The 13,044-nt window shown below is 39.9% G+C and overlaps 1 protein-coding gene across 1 annotated transcript in view; it reads left to right on the top strand.

Moving 5' to 3' along the window:
* Positions 1 to 13,044, top strand: part of ecel1 (endothelin converting enzyme-like 1) — a 56,576-nt gene that overhangs the window by 12,456 nt on the left and 31,076 nt on the right. The window contains exons 6-8 of the mRNA XM_008426178.2: positions 837 to 947; positions 1,042 to 1,134; positions 3,181 to 3,305. Coding sequence (XP_008424400.1) covers positions 837 to 947; positions 1,042 to 1,134; positions 3,181 to 3,305 — 329 coding nt within the window. The remainder of the gene's footprint in view (positions 1 to 836; positions 948 to 1,041; positions 1,135 to 3,180; positions 3,306 to 13,044) is intronic.

Raw genomic sequence — 13,044 nt, 5'->3', positions numbered from 1 at the left:
TGTCCTTTCTTTGGCTGACAGAGATCTCTTGGCTTGCTTCAAGGACTCATTAACTACTGTGGCTGCTTAAAACTCAACAGCTCAGTTCATCTCTCCACATCTTGTCAAGTCCTGAATTCCTTCCTAACTCTCCAAACACCCGGCATCCTGCGCACACATTTCCGTCTGGTAAAAACCACTGCCTTAATTTAAAGCAACCACATAACATAATTATTAACAAATAACATAATCATTCAGATTGGGGATGCATCAAATACAGCTTATGAGTAGAAGAAAGAGAGCCATTGTTGCAGGTGATTCTACAAAGTGTTGAGTTGGGCAGCTGATTATAAATACATAAGAGGCTTATTATATATAGGAGAAGTTTTTTTAAACAAAAATAAACAGTGAGTTATTTTTTTCTTCACTTCAAAATTTAGCTGGCTTTAAACAACATTCCAAATAAATACCGAGAGGCTGGTGATCCCATTATAACAAATTGTGAAAAAAAAGAGAGCTGCAGGAAAACTAAGAGTTCGTTCTCCACTCTTTCTTGACCACCTAACCTCATCTGTAATATTTATCGTTGTTTTTGTAACTGGCCTTGATTGTTTTCCCTGCTGCCCCTCATTCAACCATTTCCCCCTAAATCCTCTCTGCCTTCTCTCGCCCCTCCATCTGGCCCACTTCACTCTCCCCTCGTCCTTCTTCATCAACCCACCTGTTTTCTTCAGCCACCCACTGCGCTTTTGTTATCCCTTCCACTTTGCCACATGTCACCATCGCCACCAGTCATTACTGGTGCCGTCGCCGTGGCACCTCCTGTCCGTCAGCGCTGATGTCACTGTATTTCCCAGATCCTGGCAGCGTACAAAGCCCTGATGGAGCGCCTGCTGAGCATGCTGGGCGCTCACAATGCCACACAGAAGTCCAAGGAGATTATAGAGCTGGAGACCCAACTGGCCAATGTGAGCTGAAAGAGCGCAGCCTTTTGCACACGTGCAATCATGCATGCTGGTGCTTGTGCATATGCATTGTTTAACCATGTGCTTCTTTCAACAGATCACTGTGTCGGAGTACGATGACCAAAGGAAAGACATCAGCACAATGTACAACCGAATCACCCTTAGGCAGCTGCAGCGCATCGCACCTAGCGTGAGCGCAGCACACACACGCACGCACGCAAACACACACACATGCAGACAAAGCATTTATATTATATACTGCAGGAAAAACGTATTTGTCTCCTAATTTTCTTTTTTCCTTTTTTATCATGAAACTTTTTCAGATTGACTTTGTTTTTTAATCAAAGATAACATGAGTAAATACGAAATGCAGTTCTCAAATCAGGATTTTATTCATTTTGAGAAAAAAGCTACTCAAACCAACTAAGCCTTATGGTTTAAGGCACAATAAACCTATTGGGTTGTCTTGGTCTGATATTTAAATTATAATGTATATCTGAATAAACAATAAAACAAAAAGGTCTTTCAGATGGGGAATCATTTTTCACAGCACTGTACACATACAGATGTTTTTGACAAAAACTTACGTAATGGATTAAAATTTGAGTTCCAGCAAAGCATTTTGTGCAGTGATGTTGGTGTTTGTGGCTAAGAAACAATGAAACAGTGAACACTCAGAAAGAGAGAGGCCTAAGAGGCTCTCAAAAGCTGAGGCAGGGAAGCAGATTGAGATGCAGATTGAAAGAAAATGTTCAAGAAACAGAGAAAAATGAGGACACATTGGGGGGTATTCACAGAAATGGAGAGAAGTAGGAGGAAAGGAACAGGAGGTAAAGGTTAGGAGGAAAACAGTGGGAAAGGAAGGAGGAGGAGTCTCTTGAGGTGTCTCTCCTTGCTTGGAAAGGATGGATGAAAGTTGACTTGGAAGAAATGGAAACTGGGCAAAAGATACAGAGCTGATCTTAAGGAGATCAGCAAACAGCAGCTGCAATGAAAACTTTGCAAAGGCTTAACTCAAGTGTCAATAAAGGGGGTGTGAGAGAGCGTGACTGTTGTGTAGCAGATTGGATGATGCTTCTTAAAGGCAATTTGTCGCAGCAATTTATTTGGAATGAATTACTAGTTCCTCGCTGCTGCCTCATTAACTGGCCAGGTTGGTCTTCTCAGTAGCGAGCCTGCAGCAGACTGATACGCTAACTCTCGTGGATTTACACAAACATATATTGTAAAACGGAGTTACATTAAAAGCAGTGTTGGGGTGGGGGGGACACTTTAAAGGTGGCGAGTAATGGCTGTGAATGCTTTGAAAAAAGGGGGAAGAGTTCAGGGTTTTTTTTTTCCCATCTTACAAAAGCTGAGTGACAGCTTGAGGTAGCAAGTAGAGCAAAAAGGGATAGTATTTTATTCTATTTTTAAAAAACTACATTGCTGTCGCTGGCATCTTGTAAAGAACAAAAATAATCTGGGGGAACAAAATGATGCAAAAATATCCTGGAATTAGAAACTGGTCATCACTGTTATGCTACATCTTTAAACAGAAAGAACTGGATAAAAAAATTTAAAACCGAAGCTCTGATCAGTGGGAAAATGCCTGGTTATCAGTAAAGGGGGCATTGTGGCAAAACATTGTTGACATTTTCACCTTACTTCGAACGTTTTCTGAAGCAGAGCAGATTAAGATCAGCTGTGGATAATCACCAATCAGAATGTGACTGATTTCTGTTTTTTGGAAAGCTTCGTTTTACAATACCAATTATATCTGATTCTGATTTATCAGCAACTTTCTTCTGACCACTTCAACCTCAGACGCTGTGAGCTTTCAAAGGTGCCATGTGCTGTTATTAATTATGCATATTAGGAGCAGCGTGGATGTAATGCTGCATATGTGGAAACGCACTAGTTAAAAAATAGGGTTCAACCTTTTTAAAAACAAATGCACAACAGTTAACTGTCATTAGCGTCTCAGATTAGCAATTAGCACAATTAGTAAGGATATTATGAAAACCCCAGACTCCAGAACCAGGATCTGCTTTGTTGTGTTTGAAGCTTTGAACAGGTTTTGAAATGCTGACGTCACACAAATATAGTTTAGAGGAATTAAAATGTACAGCCACCACTTAATGACCGGTTTGACCACAATGTTTTACATGACTGTAAATAAATGCAGGCAGTAAGGTCTTAAATGAAAGTCGCTTTTTTTTGAGGGAGAGTAAGACTTTTGGGTTTTCTTCCACAGCTTCACTGGAAGCGATTGTTGGACCGAATTTTCCACGACAACTTCTCTGAAGACGAAGAGATCGTGGTGCTCGCCACTGATTACATACAGAAAGTCTCTGACATCATCAAGAACACTTCAAAGAGGTGAGGAAAGTTAAAGCAGTCCTAAGTGTGGAGCCAGGGTGGGGGAGAGTACGATAATGGTAGGGAAGTCTATGGAAAATTGATTTCATTAGACTCGTGCAATTTAGAGTCGGGTTGTTTTATATGTGTGTGTGCGTGTGTGTGTGTGGGCTGCCTGTGGTTGAGGCCTGTCACTGGCGTTTGGAGCACAACACCAGTCACCAGATGTATAGATTGGCTTTTTAGTGCTGCTGTGCATGTATTTGTGTATATATTCATGTTTGTGCGTGTTTGGAGAGTCACTGTTGGGTGAACTTCCAGTTCTACTGCAGCTGATTATTATTGATCTGCACCCACACCTTCCACACCTCCTGCAGTCCCAGACAGAGGCACATGAACAGACCCCCGTGCATGTACACACTTTCACCTCCTTCTTCTTCTTGACAGACTTCAGGGGAGGCCTTAGAGGGCTGCTGCACGTCAGGGTGTGTGTTTCAGCCAGTGACAGCTCGCCGATAGTCACTCTGCTCCACACATACACACAATGGCTCTCAGCCCCCATGCATGGCTGACTGGCTGCATGACTGGCGGGTGGATTTCTTGCTTGTCATTTCTGTCTGAGGCAGGATGCATGTCCATGTAACAACATAACCGCTTTAGACATTTTGGTAATTTCATGAATGGCCGGTTCATGACGCTACCGTCTCATTTAGTCCTGCAATTCCTTCACCTCCTCTCAATGATTCGACCATACCTCCAAATGTTTTATCCTGCAACTTCTGATTGATTTTGTGCAAATCTGGGGCTGGATAACATATTGATTGCTTATACACGAGATATATAATCAATTTACCAGAAACATTTCCACTTAAAGTCATGGTATGAAATTGCAAATTGACAAAAGTCAGACTATGGTTGGAGATGACTGATGGCTTTTGTTGGTGAAAGCTAAACTAATCAGCTAATGCAGTAATAGATTACCTTATCAGAGTGATCAATGGAAAAAGTTCTTTGTTGACCTGTGGGCTCTCTGTGGTTTTCTAAGGATGAAATACCCCAAACTGGTGCCAGGGATTGTTTTTGTTTTTTTTCTGTTCTTGCCCACTAATCAGTCACATTTTCACACTCAACACTGCTTTAAAAATTAACATAAAATTCTGAAAACTCAACCAGCAAGTCAAGGTTGTGAAATGTTTTACTGTCCAGTTCATTCTTATGACTGTTGCTTTAAAACAATTGTATTTTGGAATAATGTTTTTGTAATTAAAGACAAAAACTGTATAGTTAGGACAAATAATTGTAAGAGCAGTCTGAGATTTAAAAATAAAAAAGAATAGGCAAACTGTATCAAATATTTATGCTTTGAGTTAAGAATTGGACAATGAATAATGAATTAAATAATATTAATTTTGAAGATTGCTGACACCAAATGCAGACATGAGTCTCTTACCTGACATGGGTTTTAAAAAGTGAGACTGTCCACTAAATCTTCCTGCTAAGGTGGCAGAGACACAGGTCACTGGACATTTAGCGGTTCTTCACCTGCACCAGGAACCATAACTCAGATTTCTGCAGTGATCATTCATCTGCACTTTGATACCTGGAATGAGCAGATCTATTTCAAAAAGGTCAGCGTGGTTATCATTGCGTTTTGAAATGTCAGCTGACTAATTTGCCTAATCTTTGCCGATAACAAAGACCAGCAGAAACCTTTGGTCTCTGAAAAGGTTTCCAAACGATTTTGTCACAAGCAGCTTGAGTCTTTTGCTCACGATCAACTTCATTCTTGCTCAACATATGAACTTGTAGGGATATTAATAAATACAGATTAATATTCCCTGTTAATAAAATGTACTGTTTCACCAATATTTTTAATGTGCAGTGCACAGCACTCGCTACAGTCTAATGAACTTCTGCATCGTACTTACTTCACCTAATCACCTATTTAGACTGATGTCGATTAACACGACTTTATATGGTGCGTTTATGTTTGGTCTTCTCTTTGCTGGATGTATTGTAGGTTTTTTAAAGTCACCACAGAAACCCGAGAAGGACCCGACCATCAAGCAAATAATCTTGGCCCATCCCAGCCCAAATGTTGGGTAGAGTTCAGGCTATAAAGTGAAACTCTTCACTGAGCTGGTTCTCAGTGAAACTAACATTTTTGTTGTGATCCAGTCGCTTGTTTACACGTTTCCAGTGACCGGAGTCTCTGACATCGGCACTTTTTGAAACCAGGACTTTTTGGGAATGCTCCCCATTGAGGGATGAAGTTCTCTGCAGGTGTGAAAGGGCACACAGGTGATGCAGATGCTGAACATACCTGTGAGGCAAAGCAGGATTGCTGCCAGATGCTAAAATAACAGCGCCAGATAGTGGCTTGGCATGACATTGAATTTAACTTAGTCTCATCTACAGTGATGTAGAGCCATGTAATTCTGGAACATTTCCCCAATCGACATCAGAAAATACCAGCAGTTTCCAGACAGCATTCTTGTGTAAACAAAGCCTCCGTCTCCCAAATCCCCTTATAGCTGGAGTTGTCTGTGAAACTGAGAGAGACAGCAGTGCTACCACTGGAAAACATTGCTGTCTGAGCCTTTTTTAGGAAACTGAATGCCTTCTTGGAAAGCAAAAGTTGTCCTCACCCCTGGGGCAGCTGGAGTAAAGCGGCATCAAAAGGTTCACCCTGCTAGGCTGAGCTGGAGAGCAGGAGCGTCTCTATTTATGTAAAAATTAAATGGGGGGAAAAAATAGTGGTTTCACAGTAAAAAAAAATCAAGAATTCGGGCTAAAAGCTCCATTTACTTTGCACAAATAATTTTGATGCAGGCAATACACAATAGTCTACAATAATCAAAATAAAGACAAAGCCTTTTACTGCATAATAACAGCACTCTCATAAGAAGGCAGAGTAATTTCATCTGTGGATGACTTGAACATTGACTAAGTTCTGTGGAAGATGCCTGTCTTAATGACATCATGTGGACTTGACATACATTAGCTGTTCTGTTTCATCCTAATATGAGAATTTTTATTTCGTGAGGCTGCTAGCTGCTTCTTTAAATGCATCCTGCACTTACAGAAGTTCATTTAAAAAGCAACATGAGTATTTGTCAGAAGCTTGTTTTTTAATCTTGTTTTCAGAGATTTGCTTTTTTTATTTATTTATTTTGTTAAATATGGTTGCACCAGCTTCTCCTGACACATTTTCTTTAGAGCACAGTGGTTGCAAGTAAAAGAAAAACACATTTTTCAGTAAGAGAGAAACTTATTTACAAATGTAATAAAGTTAGTCTGTTTGCACAGATTCTGTCAACCTTTTGTACCTGCTGTTTGCTTTAATTATGACTGCTCTAGTGCAGGCCAGCCGACAGCCTGGCCTGATCCCAGGACAAGATAATCTTAAATGAATCCCATCTACTGTATTCTGCAATTTGTGGAAAATTAACTAATATTTACCATTTCACGACGTGATTGACACTGCATTCTGTCTCCCTGTTTTTTTCTCGGGTAAACCAAGATACGTGCAAATACTGTCATACATAGAGATGTTACATGGAAATGACTCATTAATATTGTATAGAGGAAGAGTAGTGAATGCTGCAAGTCAATGACTGGTTCTGGTCTACTGGGTTTCCATGGAAACTTTTTAAGCTACTTTGAAGAATTAATTTAGCGTACTGTACTGTTTGATAACTAGAATCAATCTGAATGTATGACTGAATCAATTTGTTTGTTAAATGCTTTGAGAAAGCATTTGTTGTGAGCTGGTTTCAGATAAATAAACTGATTGATGAGGTACTTACCCTCCAATAAACTTTTTTTTTTCTAGGGCAGATTTGATGTTATCTTGATTATGTAATTTTTACTTAATTTTTGTTTTTGTTTTTTCTTTATTTTGCTCTCCTTTTTGTCAATTATGTGCATGTTATCTTAAAATGTAGTTGTTTTTTTGTTGTTTTGCCCAGATATTATGGGATAATCCACTTTGCTTAGTGCGGTACCATCCCTGCTTTCACATCCATTAGGCTTGTTTAACTGCTCTTGTAATGCTAGGTCTGGTACCATGTTGTTTACCGATGCTGCCTCTCAGCTGTCCAACCATCCATCCCTCTTGATGGCTTTTGTAATGAGTTCTTCTCTATATTTCAATCATCCCTCTCTACCTGTCATTTGTTTTCTCCACGAGTGTCTAACTGACAGTATGCTTTTTCCATTTTATCACTCAGTCAGCGTTTGGCAGAAATGGGTTCCGGTTTAGAGGTACAAGCACTTTGTGCTCAAAGGATGCATTCATCACCTTGGAAAACTTGACTCTCCCCAGCCTTAGTTGCATAAATTGATCACTGGTAAACTGCAGTGTGTTTGGTAGTTTTTTTCCTCTCCTCCTGTGCCCGTCTGGTTGGTGAAACTCTTGTGAAGCTTCAGTAGGTTCCTGGTTGAGGCTTGTTTCCTAGAGCAGAGTGCGAGCTTTGATCAAACTTGGCCGTTTGGGAACATCAAGCTACAGTGGTGAAAGAAAAATCGGCTGAACACAGTGTACATATAGTTCAATAGCAATACGGTATGTAGCTCACTTTGCCAAAAATTTTCACAGCTATAAAATGCAAGTTGGAGGTACAGTCAGTTGTTAAAATATCAAAACCATGTCAAATTAATATTTTAAAATTTCCATACTTCAGCACTGAGCATTATGAAGTGGGTGTATTGTATAATAATGCAGACACCGGCTACATTTCAATAAACCTAACCAAATTTCCAGTCATTTCTACTCTTCAAAAGTTTTGAATTTGAGAGTATAATTGAGTCAAATTAATTTCACAATTTGTAAAAACATGCACTGAATATGTTCCAAACCCTGCTTGTTGTTTACCCTTACACTCATATTAGTTAATGTTGCTGTCCTGTGGTTTTAAGTGCTATTGTGTTCCTTCATATCTTTTGTCAGGGTTGCCACAATGTTGCACTTTTACTTTCCCAGTATTAATAATTTACTCTAGTAGAACCTTACCCTCTTTCTGACTCCTCCTCAGTCCTCCTGACTCAAAGTTTTCTCCCCCTCTCTCTTATCCTCTTCAAACTTTTTCTCCAATCATCTGCTCCTCCCGTTGTGCCCATCTGTCTTTCTTCCTTCCAAACCTCTCTCTGCATCTGTTATAACTCTGTCTGATAAAATCTTTTTCCTTTCAGTTCTTCATTTCCCAAGCAAACTCTCCTTTCACTCCATCTACACTTCATCTCTGCCACTCCTGCAAATCTTTCTTTTCTCTCTCAGCTTCTTGCAACAATTATTTTCTTACACCTCATTCTCGGTGAACTCCAGGACTGTTTTTTGTTTTTTACCCAGTTCTGACTCCTAAAAGATAAATTGTTGGAATTTTAGACAGACTGGGAGAATAGAATTGGTATCATTTTTATATCTTGTGTCTTATTTGTGTTATTTAGGACCTTAAATAACAACCTAATTAAACAAACTCAATGTCCTCACAACAAAAGTACTGTTTTCATTTTGTCTGTTTTTTTCCTTTTTATAAAATGTTAGAAAACTTCATAAGAGATGCATCCACGTTAACTTCTTAATATGAGGAGTTTGTGCTTGAAAGCTTTGATTCCTTTAAATCAATGTAGAGCAATGTTGAACATATGAAAGTTCACAAAGATGGTTAGCATTGATCTTTTTTTTAATATGAGAAGGACAAGTCTGACATTTTGCTGCTGAGGGGAAGCACTGATAAAATGCAGCTTGTGTAAGTCAAACAAAGATACTCTAGAATAGATACTTCATTCACCTCTTAAATTGTTGCACTACATGATTAGTAAAAAGTACATTCATTTTTCTACTATGACTAGAGACTGCAGAGCACAGAGCCAATGTTTTATCAGATTGTTCCATTTATTTCTCCCATTTGCTTTACTGATCCTGGAAAAATAAAACTCTTTGAGGAAGGTTTACGTAACATCTTGGTGCCAACATTGAAAATCCTAAACCTCAAATGTAGTGTCTTTCTTGCTCTTTCTTTAAAACATTTGTAACACTTCCCACTGAGCAGTACGACATGAGTCGGTGTGGTCCACTTTGCTGCCATTGTGAAAGTGACCCATACAACCAGTCCGTACCACACCATTCCTGGGCCCCTGTCTATAGGACAACGGTACAGTATGATTAATGCAGCGCTACTTGGGTCACAAAGTCTTTTGACTGGGGGACAGAAAAGCTTCAGTGCTTGACCCCACAGCTCCAGGGTCATCAGTGCATCACGTCACACTCTACTTTAACCTCACCGCCACAGTGAGAGTCTAACTGGCTGTGGAAATGTTTTCTTGAGTATGTGGGCCATTAAATAGTGTACCGAACCGCACTGGCCCATGCTGTACCGCTCGGTGGAAGTGAGGCATCTCAATGTTGCATTTTCTCTCTAAGCTGTTGTCCAGGTGAACAGCTGCACCTTTCCTCCTAACGGAGGGTATTATGTATTTTCCAGGCACATGATGCACAATAAAGTAACTATATTACCATCAGAGAATGAGAATGTTGTATGCATAAAAAATTACTTAAAAGAAATCTGATTTCACATCATGGTCATATCTGACCCTTTACAAATGGGCCTTTGTCTCTTTAAGGAGCTCCTACTCTTTCCAACACTACATCTTCAGTGTGTTATCACAACAGGGCTTCTCCAATCTGTTCATTAATGCTGTTTACAGCTGTTCTTGAGAGCTAAGAGTCAACAGACGTGCAGTTTGACTAGATGGTCCCTAATTATTGCTGCCACTAGTCTGAAGGAGCCGAGTGTGGGGATCATGACAGGGGTGCTGTGTGGGGTGAAAGTTCAACTGGAGATTGAAGCTCCAAGGAGTGGCTTTGTGGAAATATGCAGCTTTTTTCCACAAAGCACTGCCAAGGATTTATGCACCCCTGAATGGTTGTTAGGGGAGATTAAAGGATTTCTCAAACATGCATGGAGGAATCAAAACAACACTTAAGTATGTTTTTGAGGAAATAACATTGCAGCATGACTTGAAGCTTAAAAAAATGGATTTTACATCATACCCGACCTTTAAGATGAAAACGGGGTTATGATCCTTCTGCTAATAAGACTAGCTTGCTTTTTTTTCACCTTCTAAGATGAGGTGATCGTATTCTCATCATGACACAAAGCCCACAGCTCCAGGGTCATCAGTATGTTCAGTAAATGACCAGACTGTACGAGCTTTAATGATCCTCTGGAGCGAGGCGTCACCCTCTATGATGCACAACCTGTCCGTTTTGTACACAGAAGCCTTTCTGTCAGGTAGTGAATAAGGTGTAGAAGTATCCACCTGTATTTTCCGGCTAAATTGTGTCATAAGCACCCGGGAAATCAAAGGACATGATCCCCACAGTGCTCCCTAAAGAAGGTGGATGATAGCATCTTGAACACTGCCCCATGGCAAAAAGCAAACTGCGGTGCGTCCTGAGAGCAGCCGACTTGCTTTCCAAGGTGCAGAATTTGAACTGGGCCATGACTCTTCATGGCTCAGCCGTGACACACGCTTTATGCTGTGTCCTCATGGAACGATTGTCTCTCTTTGTCTCTGCCAGTGCCTGAGTTTGAGTTCTTGAAGTTAGCTGCTGTGAAGGCATCAGAATTAGGTCCCTTAATGCTTGGATAACTGATGTCTTCTGAGCTGTTTTTAATTGATTCAATCACTCCCAGGATTCATTGATATTTTCAACAAACTCAGTGATATGATATCTTTCTACTACAGGTGACAAAATGCATTTTTGACAATAACCTCACAGAGGTTCACTTCAGAAAATCCTAACCAACCAGCATTTTCTGGGCTGCAATTTGTGTTGAACTAAAGCAGAAAATGACTAAAATAAGTGTAACACAGCATCTCTGACTTTAGATATAGAAAACACCATAATTTTCTATTTGAAGCTCTTGGTTAAATGAAGATTATTTTAAATCTGAGTCTGTGGGGGATATGAATAATTTTAAACTGTATATTCCGATGGATAGGGTTACTAAAACCGTATGTGACTATATTCTTAATCCGTTACTTGTTGCTTGTTCGCCTTTTGTTTCAGATGGCTTCCTGCCTTTTTTAAAGTTTTTTATCATCCTCTCCATCGTTACAACACAAATTCTTAATTTTTCTCCCACACTCCATCATCCTCATGCTTTCAGATTGATAAAATTCCTGTCATATAAGTCTACTGACAATAGCTGTAACCCCTAGATGTCTCCCCTTCATCCATCCATCACTTTTTCTCCTCTTCTTTCTCCCTCTTGTGTGTGTGTGTGTGTGTGTGTATGTGTGTGTTGTTCCTCTTGTGGTTGTGAATGCAGCCAATCCCATTAGTCAGATGAGCGGACCTCCAATGAGGGGGAAAGCGTAATGACAACACCAGCGTCTCCTCCACTTTCAGCTCTCTCCCTCGCCACTGCCGTCTGTTCTCCCCGTCACTCGTGAGTGCGTGTGTATGCGAGTGTGAGGATCCAGCGTGTGTGTGTCTGTCTGTTTGGGCCTTGCAATCCGAAGCCTACTAGCAGGGGGAGTCTGTTCACTGCGTGTTTACTTAGGTGAGTTTGAGTGCACTGTGTGAGTGTTCATGACTAATCCAGAGATGTAAAACAGCAGCAATTGAAGATTCACTCCCTGCTGGGCCCATCAAGTATTTTCTGAGAAAGCTTTTCCCCAAACAGTAGATTTTATGTTGCGGTGGCTGTCAGCTGTCATAGTTGGATTCCCAGCAGGGCCTCCTGAGCTGGAAACACATGCCGTTCAGCTACCGTAAGGTATTATGTATAAAAGTCTTACTAAAAGCCTTTTTCTGTCTGCGTAGAGTTTGGGTGGACAGCCTGGGAATTAGCATATATCTCTAATTACTCTAATTTAACACGCGGAAAGATCAAACTCAGAAAGTTGCCCCCTAAGTGTCCATCTAAATTGAAAGCGTAGCTGGAGTGAAGTTTGGAATAGAGGAGACCCTCCCTCCTCCATTACCTGCATGGTCATTACCTGCAGTAATGTGTTAATGTAGTGCAAAGGGACAGTGTCTTTTCATCTCCTTAACTAGCTCCATTAAAACCCATTCAGCTAATGAGCCTTCACTCAGTCCTGTGGTAATTAAAGCCTATACTGCTTAAACTGTGCAGCTCTCTGACAGACACTTTCATTCCCCTGCTGTGGCTCCATTTTCTCTGAACAAAATCTGCTCTAAAACAGTTTCAGTTTGTGGACCATGCAAGATTTCTAGCAGCAAAAGAAGATGCAGTAAACGCGTCTTTTAAAATGATAGATTTTTGTAACGTAAAAAAGTAGGCTGATGAATAATTTCACAACTTTTTATTCATGTCAACTATTTTGAAAGAAATTATATTTACATATTAAAAAGCTTTTGACAATCTTTCTGCATAAATGTGCAAACTCCTAAATTGTTGGTGTCCAAAGATTTTGCACAGTAGGCCAAAATCTGAGAGCTTAGTTTTCAGGGTCATTTTTCCCCCCAATTAAGAGGAAAATAATTTTGTTGTTCTTTCCGTTTTACCTGCTCAGCAATAAGTAAAACATGGAATATTTAACAAAAATAAATAAATAATTAAATCTGAAAAATAGTCTTAAAAAAAGATGAACACTTTAGAAAAAATGTCTAATATTTTCTCTTGTTTGATCTAAAATATGTTTAGTCTATTCCCAGAGAGTCATGCAATCACCTAGTAGTAACGCAATGAACTTATAAATCTTGACGTGGTGAAAATAAGTAGCT

Source organism: Poecilia reticulata, linkage group LG13 (genome assembly GCF_000633615.1).
Source record: "Poecilia reticulata strain Guanapo linkage group LG13, Guppy_female_1.0+MT, whole genome shotgun sequence".
Classification (NCBI taxonomy): Eukaryota; Metazoa; Chordata; class Actinopteri; order Cyprinodontiformes; family Poeciliidae; genus Poecilia; species Poecilia reticulata.
This window is presented reverse-complemented; position numbering and strand designations above follow the sequence as displayed.